Source organism: Salvelinus sp. IW2-2015, linkage group LG32, assembly GCF_002910315.2.
Source record: "Salvelinus sp. IW2-2015 linkage group LG32, ASM291031v2, whole genome shotgun sequence".
Lineage (NCBI taxonomy): Eukaryota > Metazoa > Chordata > Actinopteri > Salmoniformes > Salmonidae > Salvelinus > Salvelinus sp. IW2-2015.
The window spans coordinates 2,131,326-2,142,467 of record NC_036871.1 but is presented as its reverse complement, the minus strand read 5'-3'; the positions used below and the strand labels follow the sequence as shown (position 1 = coordinate 2,142,467).

The following is an 11,142-nucleotide window of genomic DNA, read 5'->3' as shown; positions in this document are numbered from 1 at the left end:
TGGGGGGGCTTTGCTGGTATCTTTGTCTGATTTTATTTAGAATTCAAAGCACACTTAACTAGCATGGCTACCACAGAATTCTGCAGTGATACGCCATCCCATCTGGTTTGTGCTTAGTGGGACTATAATTTGTTTTTCAACAGGACATACCTCCAGGCAGTGTAAGAGCTATTTTACCAAGATGGAGAGAGATGGAGTGCTGCATCAGATGACGCTGGTTGAGAGAATGCCAAGAGTGTGCAAAGCTATAGAGGCATAGTGAAGCTATTTGAAGAATCTCAAATATAAAATATATTTTGATTTGTTTAACACTTTTTTTTTTTTTTTTACTACATGATTCCATATGTGTTAGTTCATAGTTGTGATGTCTTCACTATTATTCTACAATGTAGAAAAAAAGTAAAAATAAAGAAAAACCCTTGAATGAGTAGGTGTTCTAAAACTTTTGACCGGTAGTGTATATTTGTATGTTAAGCTAACATAATATAATTTCAAAAGTTCGCATGAATGTATCTGTAGTAGAATACATGTGGCAAAAAACGAATGTAGACATTAATAAATTCATTTCTATTGCTTCAAAAATATTTTCTACAAAGGTGGGGGAGGCGGCGGAATGGTGGCTTCAACAGTGCCCCCTATCAGTTATCTAGTTTATACAGTGCATTTGGAAAGTATTCAGAAAAAGTAATCCATCTACACACAATACCTCATAATGACAAAGAAAAACAGGTTGTTAGATTTTCTTGCAAATATCACATTTACATAATTCATTCAATAATTAATCATAATAATAATTCAGACCCTTTACTCAGTACTTTGTTGAAGCACCTTTGGGAGCAATTACAGCCTCAAGTCTTCTTGGGTATGAACTTACAAGCTTGCCACACCTGTATTTGGGGAGTTTCTCCCATTCTTCTCTGCAGACCCTCTCAAGCTCTGTGAGGTTGGATGGGGAGCGTCGCTGCACAGCTATTTTCAGGTCTCTCCAGACATGTTCGATCGTTTTCAAGTCCGGGCTCTGGCTGGGCCACTCAAGGACATTCAGAGACTTGTTCCAAAGGCACTCCTGCGTTGTCCTGGCTATGTGCATAGGGTCGTTGTCCTATTGGAAGGTGAACGTTCGCCCCAGTTTGAGGTCCTGAGCGATCTGGAACAGGTTTTCATCAAGGATCTCTCTGTACTTTGCTCTGTTCATCTTTCCCTGGATCCTGACTTGTCTCCCAGTCCCTGCTGCTGAATAGAATCCCCGCAGCATGATGCTGCCACCACCGTCCTTCACTGAAGGGATGGTGCCAGGTTTCCTCCAGACGTGACGCTTGGCATTCAGGCCAAGGAGTTCAATCTTGTTTCTCATGGTCTGAGAGTCCTTTAGGTGCCTTTTGGCAAACTCCAAGCGGGCTGTCATGTGTTTTTTTACTGAGGAGTGCTGCAGAGATGGTTGTCCTTCTGGAAGGCTTTCCCATCTCTTGGTCACTTTCCTGACCTAGGCCCTTCTCCCCCGATTGCTCAGTTAATCGTGCGGCCAGCTCTAGAAAGAGTCTTGGTGGTTCCAAACTTCTTCCATTTAAGAATGATGGAGGCCACTGTTTTTGGGGACCTTCAATGCTGCAGAAATGTTTTGTTACCCATCCCCAGATCTTTGCCTTGACACAATCCTGTCTCGGAGCTCTACGGACAATTGCCCTTTGACCTCATGCCTTGGTTTTTGCGTTGACATGCACTGTCAACTGTGGGACCTTATATAGACAGGTGTGTGCCTTTCCAAATCATGTCCAGTCAATTGATTTTACCACAGGTGGACTCCAATCAAGTTATAGAAACATCTCAAGGGTGATCAATGGAAATAGGATACACCTGAGCTCAATTTTGAGGCTCATAGCAAAGGGTCTGAATACTTATGTAAATAAGGTATTTCAGTTTTTTTTAACGTTTTTTTTATAAATGTGCAAAAATATCTAACATGTTTTTGCTTTGTCATTATAGGGTATTGTGTGTAGATTGACGAGGAAAAAACTATTAAATTCATTTTAGAATAATGCTGTAACGTAACAAAATGTGGAAAAAGGGAATGGGTCTAAATACTTTCAAACTGCATTGTATATGTCACTGGTTAATGTATGCCTTTTGTCCCTCCACTTTTGATCTAAAATCACCATTACCCACTAATTAACTTGTCCTTTTGGCAGTTTGAAAGTGTTGGCGCTCGTAATGTGTCAATATTTATCTTTAAAAAAAATTCTATAACATAGCCAATTTCACCCCCGTCTCAAAGTCGAATGGATTTGACAGTTTTGAAGTTTTTATGGAGTGAGCTCCTCAGCTCTTCCCGCTTTGGCCATGCAGTGCGACTCCCTAAAGTGATTGCTGTACTCGTTATGAAATTATCACCTTTACCTTGTATATCTAAACATGACCATATGCACTGATTGTTTCAAGCAAAACTACCAAAACTATTGCTGATGGTGAACCTGAACAATCAAAATAWAATCTAATGTAAGCCCTGATCAGCATAGGCTATAGCCAGAAAAGATTTGTCTCTGGTGGCTTAGCCTACTTTTATTCCAGTAAAACACAGTTTTCAACAGTGCATTTAATAACAGTAACCAAGCAAATTACATTGGTTGTCMCTCAACTAATAAAGCCTAATATTAAGCAAGCCATTTTACAAGCCTTTCAAGAGGTCTTGCAATGTGCAYGTTTTGTGCTCTTGTAGGAAGCAATCACTCCCCCATTGCTGACTACAAATKATCTATAACTGGGCTAATAACTCACTAACTAGCGAAGGATATGAACAAATGTGCGCAAGTGGCTACATGCAGCTCTCGCTTTGATATCAAAACAGGTTCACCTACTCACAACCACTCATGCTGTAAACACAGTCCAGTTCAAAGTGAATGGCACAGATCCATATATGGCAGCAGACTCATATATGGCAATGGTCTATTTGTTTATCGGCCTACTGCAGTTCTGATTGTTCATGCAGCACTGGTCTGTGTAGAGTACAGGCTGAGTCATGCCTGTCAATGCATTAGAATCCTACTCCGATGCCTTCTGCCTAAAACAATATATCTTGCATAGTTTGTTTTGGTGTTCCTTTGAAAGYGGCTAATATTGCGTTGATTTGATCACAATTCCCACAGTAAAGGGAAACATTGATAGTGTTAATAACTAAAGGGGAAAACTATCAAATTGATTTGAAGTTTCTACTCTGCGCAGGCTGATATGTCTTCTGCGAGGCAGTCCCGGGTAGCTGCGCGCATACAACTTAGAGGGAACATTGATTAGAACGTTAGCTAGCTACAGTGCACTGGATTTTAGCTAGCTAAAGTTCGCATAGGTAGGTATTTTTTGTCAAACTTTAGGTGTGCTCACACTGCACTTTAGACCAGAGCTAAGAGCCTCCTTAGCTCCAGGGCTAAAATCTCCCTTAGCCCAGGGCTAAGTGAGTGTTCACACTTGCACATTCAAAAGTGTGCTAGCACCAACCTTAGCCCAGGGCTAGCTGGCTCTGCTCCAGAGCARGGTTAACACCGACTTTTCGGGGTTAGCCCCAAAAACACGTTGCCAAAATAGCCAGTGGGGGTCAAGAACAATGCCTATAAWGCTCACTGTCCAATCACAAAAGCAGCACTTTCACCTAATTTACATATGCTGGTGATGCCTGTAATGTGTTCTGTGAGTTATTTTGACAAGTAAATTCATACTATTTAATCCTTCCATCTGAGGACCAAAAAACAATATACTTTCATCAGTGCAAAAACATTGGTTGGTTGCTATGTCTATCAAAAATGGTTGCTATGCAGGCTGGCTAAAGTCTTCTCACTTAGCCAACTAAAACTACAAACCCTACAGCTGGAAATGCAGCAAACGCTCCATGTTCCTCAATTTTCGTAGCTTTTCTATTGACATTTAATTGCATATATCCATGCTAATAATATTGTTGCATGATTTCGTCTGAATCAGAAAAGTCTTTGGTTCATAGCATTCTCTGTACAGGGGTGAGATCGAATTTCAAAAGTGAAATATTGTTTCCGATGTTGGACAGGTAGAAGGCAAGGTTTATACAAACCATCACTGTTGGAAATCAAATGCTAGGCTAGAAGCATGAGGAAATAATGTGTTAATAAATGTGTTATTGTTTATAGCATTGGTCACGAATCAGAGATAAAATGTTGGTCGCATGTTGGGTTTTATCCGTTAGCCCAGGGTTTTGGAATACAAGTGTGAATCCTTAGCCCAGGGCTAAAGCTTAGCCCCGGGTTACCAAATGCTTGAACACAGGCTAAGTTAGCCCAGGGCCAGTCTAGCCTGGGGCTAAGAACAATGTCAGTGTGAAAAGGCCTTTTACTAGCTATGGAAACATTACTCCACAAATGTCATTGTATTTCGAAGCTGTAATTTAGGCTAAATGGTCATTAGCCCCCGTCACAACATCAGTGATACAGGTCGGAAAGTTGGAGCTCTAGAAAGACGCCCGAGTTCCCGACTTGGAATTCCAAGTTGTATGACCATTCAAAACAATTTTTCCCAGTCGGAGATCGTTAGTCGAATATTGTTTTATTCAGAGTTCCAGGTTGTCTTGAACATACTGAAGTCGGAAGTCTGAGATTTCCAAGTTCCCAGTTGTTTTGAATGCAACATTAGTATGGCTGAGAGCCTCTTGAGAACATTTATAACAATGGTGTGATGTGAYGTAGGTGCAACCAATGAAAAAGTTKAACATAGCTGGCCTCGTGCAATCCCTATTCCCCTGTCTTTTCCCAGACCAAACTACCCTACAGAGGAGATGGAAGAAGAGTCTGTGATGGAGGATGACGCAGAGCTGACTCTCAGTAAAGTGGAAGATGAGATGACAGTGGGTATCCCCATCGAAGTGTCCCCTGATGATAGGCCTATCTGTATATATTGTACTCATCACTTTTTAAAAATATGTCTATTTAAAAATATAAATAAATCYCTTAATAAAGGAGGAACCAGACGACTACGAGGAAGAAAACGTCATGGATCTAGAGGCACTTAAATCAAGGACCAATCAAAGTGTGAGTTGCAGTTGCTGTAACGTTATGCTAATAGCTGGATACGAACAATGAACTGTAATGGTGTACATATTTACTGTCCCAATAAGAGTTCTGTTTGGACATTGTGGATACATTGTTACTACACATACATTAGATGTGCTGCTGTATTGTCTTTTTCATGTGTGGTTAATACTAGGCTACATGTAGGCTACTGCTGATTTTAAAATCAGATTTTTTATTTTTATGCCGTTCCCTGTCTGATGTAGAAAGGCTAGTCACCAGTGGACTCAAACAAATATAAAATACATGTTTACCTTTTTTTTTGTTGCTCTTGCTCATTCCCTCATGGTGTACATACTATCATTCCTAACGCTAACCCCTTCCCTCTCTCAGGAGACCAGACTATCTTCAAAGCCAGACAATATACTGGAATCAAACATGGACGCTGCCGAATGGAATCTAGAGGTCGAGCGGGTTCTCCCACAACTGAAGGTCACAATCAGAACAGACCACAAGGTAAAGATTGCTACAGCTGTAAATTCTGGCATTGCTCTCTCAAAATCAATGCAGGGCCGGGCAATAGCCTAAAACATGAGTGTTTGTAACAAGACTATGTCCACTACTAGGACTGGAGGATCCACGTGGACCAAATGCATCAGCACAAAGACGGGATCAAATCATCTCTCAAGGAGGCCAAGGTGGACTTTAGTCCTTTACACTTGGACTCAGTTTTCTCTGTCTAGGTTACATCACTTTGATACCATCTAGAAAGATGTTGTAAGACACATGTTGTTTAGACTAGCAACATGGCCCTCTCACCAGACCTGGATTCAAATTCAGGACTTAAACAAAAATTCCCATTCAATAATTTAAAGGGCATCCATTTTCAATAGCTTCTCAATAAACTGACATTTCTAAGCTATTTATTTCAAAAGTTGTTCCACTTTTTATTTTTTAAATTCAAATCACTGCCTTAATTTGATTGGCCCCAAACCTGGTTCAAATAGACAATTATTTATTTTCTTTCAAATACTTTGAGTGTTTGATTGAGACTGAAGGGAGTGCCAGGTGTGTGGGTTTGGCACTTTTGTGACGAATCCGTCGGTTCCATTATGCCAGGTAAGCTCAATCAAGCCCAGCTAAAGAAAGAAAACATATTCATAGGTTGCGCCACCTTCGCTCGGTTGCGTCATGCCGTTGTTATGAACATTCTCAAGCCGCCTTTTACCGGGGGCGCCATAGTGGTGCCCTAAAGTGGATAAAAGCCCAGTCATTCTGGGCAAAGGCTAACTACTGTTTAGTCTAAATTAAACTATAGTGTGTGGAAATAAAGTAGTTGCTAAAGTAGTAAAAAATTTAGTAGGAAACAATTTTGCCAGCATTATCATGTCGTCTAATTTACTTTAGACAGATGGATGGCAATGTTGTTATTAGCTAGCAAAATTCGTAGAAATAGCTGGAAATGGCTAGTAAATATCTGGTGGTCTACCCTCAATCTTAGCTAGCTAGCTAACGTTATACTGCATTTAAAGTCAATCTGATGACATCAAAAGGTTTCCCCACTGATTATTTGACTCATTTTGAATGTCATTGTATTTCCAAGCCACTGTAATGCGCTTTTGATGATCTTTATCAGCGCTCATTGACGATGCATTGAATAGAATGCTTAATCSGGCATCAGTCCAAAACGAATGTTCAAAACAATATTGTGACGAAACATGCAACCCRTGAATAAGCTACTTTATCTGAGTCTCACTGTCTGACAAGACTAGCACCTATCACACAGCCAACCTCCCATGTCATTCTATTACTTTACATTTAGTATGCTAGTAATGTATTATAGAGCGAAAGCTGCTATGTGTACCTATTTGGTAGGGCTACCTAGACAAGCTGCAGGAGGAGATCGGTAAGACCCTGGAGAAGGTGGGCAGCAGGGAGAAATACATCAACAACCAACTGGAACACCTTATCCAGGACTACCGCAACGCCCAGTCCAAACTCAGCGAGGTAAGCATCCATACAGTGGTGTAAAAATACTTAAAGTAGTTTTTGGGGGTATCTGTACTTTACTTCACTATTTATTATAAAAATTAAAATTATATTATGTTAGCTTAACATACAAATATACACTACCGGTCAAAAGTTTTAGAACACCTACTCATTCAAGGGTTGTTCTTTATTTTAACTATTTTCTACATTGTAGAATAATAGTAAAGATAACAAAATTATGAAATAACACGTATGGAATCATGTAGTAACCAAAAAAGTGTTAAACAAATCAAAATGTATTTTATATTTGAGATTCTTCAAAGTAGCCACCATTTTGGGTTGAGGTCGGGTGATTGTGTAGGCCAAGGAATCTGATGCAGCACTCCATCACTCCTTCTTGGTCAAATAGCCCTTACACAGCCTGAAGGTGTGTTGGGTCATTGTCCTGTTGAAAAACAAATGATAGTCCAAATAAGCGCAAACCAGATGGAATGGTGTATTGCTACAGAATGCTGTGKWRSCMWKSYKGKTWARKKKKMCYTKRRKTYYWAAWWAAWTWMYKRMCSKKKYMMCMAMMAARMMMCMWYMMMMCYYCTYCMWKSYWYACGGTGGGAACCACACGTGGAGATCATCCGTTCACCTACTCTGCTTTTCACAAAGACACGGCGGTTGGAACCAAAAATCTCAAATTTAGACTCATCAGACCCAAGGACAGATTTCCTAAATAACTAAATAAATAACTCTAAATTAAGGATATAGGAGTACCTATTTCTTTGTTAACCACTCAACACAGAATAGCCACATGTGTGCACTCCCTCAAATCGTTTAGAGAAAATATTTATATTTTATTCAGCTTTGTTCAATTGTTTTCTTCATACTATAAAATAATATAAAATAATGCCACGGAATTATAAGCAAATATTATTTGCTAAATGAACAAGTGTAGCCGTCAGCCATTTGGCATAGYCACATCAGGACCTAACATAAGGACAACAGAGTTTGATATTTTCTTCTGAAATAGACAAAATGTTCTTCATATCATGCTTCTTTAGAGTGCTCTAAAATAAATAATGTATTTATTGTGAAGGTGTAGGCTATATACTTTTTTTAAATGGCTTGTAAGGCTATGTGTGGAAGCCAGGAGATGCTAAATGTGTTTATGTTAATTAACGGTCAATTACCATGAGACTGACAGTTATTTGCTTGACAATCACTGGCTGACCAAATTTCATGACCGGCACAGCCCTAGTCATACCCATGGTATACGGTCTGATATGCCACTGCTTTCAGCCAAATAGCATTCAAGGCTCGAACCAACAAGTTTATAAAATAGAATATCCAATACTAGTATACAGTATTTTGTTGCTGTGGTATGCGTTGGTCAGCAATGCAGAGGCACAACTAATTGGCTTATTTGGGGTGGAGGGACAAGCATACAGACATGTTGACCGTTTTGTATTCCAAGGCAAGGGAGTGCTACCAGCAGGGAAGTGGTGGAGTTACAGAGAGGACCAGAGTTCTGGCTGAGGTCAGTGACCACATCACACACAGTAAACCACATTATGCAGGTCATTCTCGTACCATGTTCTCAACCCTAGCCAATCATTCTCATAACATTCACGCTATTCTAAAAAAAAATATTCTCATTCACATTACGGGCATGTGGTTTTTGGACCTGTCATTCTTTCCCAATTTGTTCACGTAATAATTTTACACCAACATCATGATATAGTTCTAAATGGCCATATATGTTATATTACCTATCTCTTATCCTTTGTAAATATGCTCATTTGCACGTCACGTCAATGATATCATGTCACCGTGTGAGACTGTGGGTCGGAGTGGGCGCCCTGGGCGGCTGCCCATGTCGCCTATACCTATATCCGCCACTGCAAATGATATATATTTTTTGTACGTTGTTTGCACACTGAAATGTGGCACGTATTAATGCCAAAATAACATGCAAAAAATACTGCCWATCGCTTATCCTCTGTAGATACTTCTTAGTGCCATAGATGACAGATGAGTTTTGATGTCAACTATCTCAGTGCTGTCTCATTCTAACCTAGATCACAGAGGAGTTGGAGAAGGTGAAGCAGGAAATGGAGGAGAAGGGCAGCAGTATGTCTGATGGAGGTGAGTCTGTAAATGAAAACATACCAGACTAGGGAATCTACACAGCACTATAAGCTTTAAGCCCTTTCCACTGCAAGCTGGACAAAATAGTGAATATGACGCAATACCCACATGAAAAAGTCAGAGGGGATGTCACATCCTATTGTGTTACATACGTCATTAGGTTGGGCACCTTGCTGTGGCCTGGCTGGTCTARCAGTAATGCCACAGCCTCCGGCACACACGTCTACGGTGTCGGTATATGTTAGAATCTGGCCTACTGCCCTTTGACGCCGCCTCTTTACCTTTCCCCACTGTCATCCTCTGTCGTTCAATATAATCGGAAAGTACCTTAAATGTATATATATATTTTTTTTAAATTGGGCACTTTGCAAACCCATGCATTTTTTGGGGTCTTGATGGGTGAAGCAACAGTTCTTGATTTAAAATACATTATATGGTGACAGTTCTCTTATCATTGAATCTATTGAAGAAAGGTTATAAATCAAGTTGTTAGATCATTAAAAACATGATATATTTTGGAATCTATCCATGTATAATGATTATGACAAATAGTTTTTGAAAATGTTTGATATTATTCGTTTTCTTACCCTTTTGAGCTTCTTGAATTACAGCCCCGGTGGTGAAAATCAAGCAGAGTCTGACCAAGCTCAAGCAGGAGATTGTTCAGATGGACATTCGGATAGGAGTGGTGGAGCACACACTACTGCAGGCCAAGCTAAAGGAGAAGTCCAACATGACTCGAGACATGCACGCCACCAATATCCCAGAGCCTGCCATCGGCGCATACTGAGATATACACAGTATGGCATTATCTATCATTAGCTTACTGAACTTTATATACCGATACATTATGCCTGTACAATTATATTATTTACATGGTATGGCATCTGCTATGAGAAGGCAAGCAGTGGATTACATCCTGACTACAGCCAATTTACCAAAGTCCTTAAATTATTCTAAACGGTCTGTTTAAGCAGACACATAGAGAGAYATCTGTATTGTTCTGACATCGACTGTCATATGTTTCAAATCATTTTTTGATTGCATTTTAAGGCTTTGTTGGTGTGGTTGAATTAAAGTTTCTCAATATTTACATACATTGGAATTATAAAAGACAGATTTGAATGCCCATATGTTTTACATGCAGGGTTAAGTTTGCTAATTGCCATATTTGTAATGGAGATAATTAAACTGAGATTCTTTTTACAAATAAGAAGTTGTATAATTACGTGGATTTGATGAGGATGAATGAATGAAACATGCATCCAGCCATTTGTAACTAAAATAATTGTTCCATATAGAAAAGTGGAAATAGTTACACAGTCGGCTGAGATTGATTGCCAGCAATGTGTGCTATGTCAGGGTACATTATGAAACATGAATATAAAAATCCAAAAGTAACTTTGGAATTCATAACTTTTAAGCAGGTTTATTCAGAGGGGTTGGGTTAAATGTGGAAGACAAAACTGTTAGGGCCTACATAAAGCTGTCCCAACAGCAGAGTCCCAACACCTTACCACTGCTACACCTGGCTATCAGCGGAGCCTTGTCTGGCAGCGAAACAGTTTATTCAGCCTCTTTAAAAAAACATAGCTGATATGGCTGACACGCTTAAACAAATGTGGTTTCTACTGACAATTGAGATGTACAAGCTATGGCATAAGGGAACGACAAGCGGATAAGAGGCCATCCGTAATTTCGATTAAGACAATGAGCGAGCTAGGACAGACATAGTGTAACTATTTGTTCAGCACTTTTGAAATGTACAGCGACAGAATTCAGAACATGGGCCATCTTACAGTGTTCTCCCTGTACACCAAGTCAGAACCATAGGATAAATAAAGGAGATGTATAAGCAGACAATGAAAGCTTTTACAATTTTCAATGATTACATTTCTCAAAAACAGGTTATAGGCTGCATGTGTACCACCAAGTCAGAACAGAAGGCAAATTTAAGAGGTGAAAATAGACCAAATTATTAGGGTGATGCACATGG

General features: G+C 39.7%; 1 protein-coding gene across 1 annotated transcript in view; it reads left to right on the top strand.

Moving 5' to 3' along the window:
* The window catches only part of ift57 (intraflagellar transport 57 homolog (Chlamydomonas)), a 29,000-nt gene extending 18,741 nt beyond the window's left edge, over positions 1-10,259 (top strand). Inside the window, exons 6-12 of the mRNA XM_023977452.2 lie at positions 4,787-4,797; positions 5,433-5,534; positions 5,645-5,716; positions 6,894-7,025; positions 8,473-8,535; positions 9,077-9,143; positions 9,758-10,259. Of these exons, the coding sequence (XP_023833220.1) occupies positions 4,787-4,797; positions 5,433-5,534; positions 5,645-5,716; positions 6,894-7,025; positions 8,473-8,535; positions 9,077-9,143; positions 9,758-9,936 (626 nt within the window). The 3' untranslated portion in view covers positions 9,937-10,259. The remainder of the gene's footprint in view (positions 1-4,786; positions 4,798-5,432; positions 5,535-5,644; positions 5,717-6,893; positions 7,026-8,472; positions 8,536-9,076; positions 9,144-9,757) is intronic.
* The last annotated feature ends 883 nt before the right edge of the window (positions 10,260-11,142 follow it).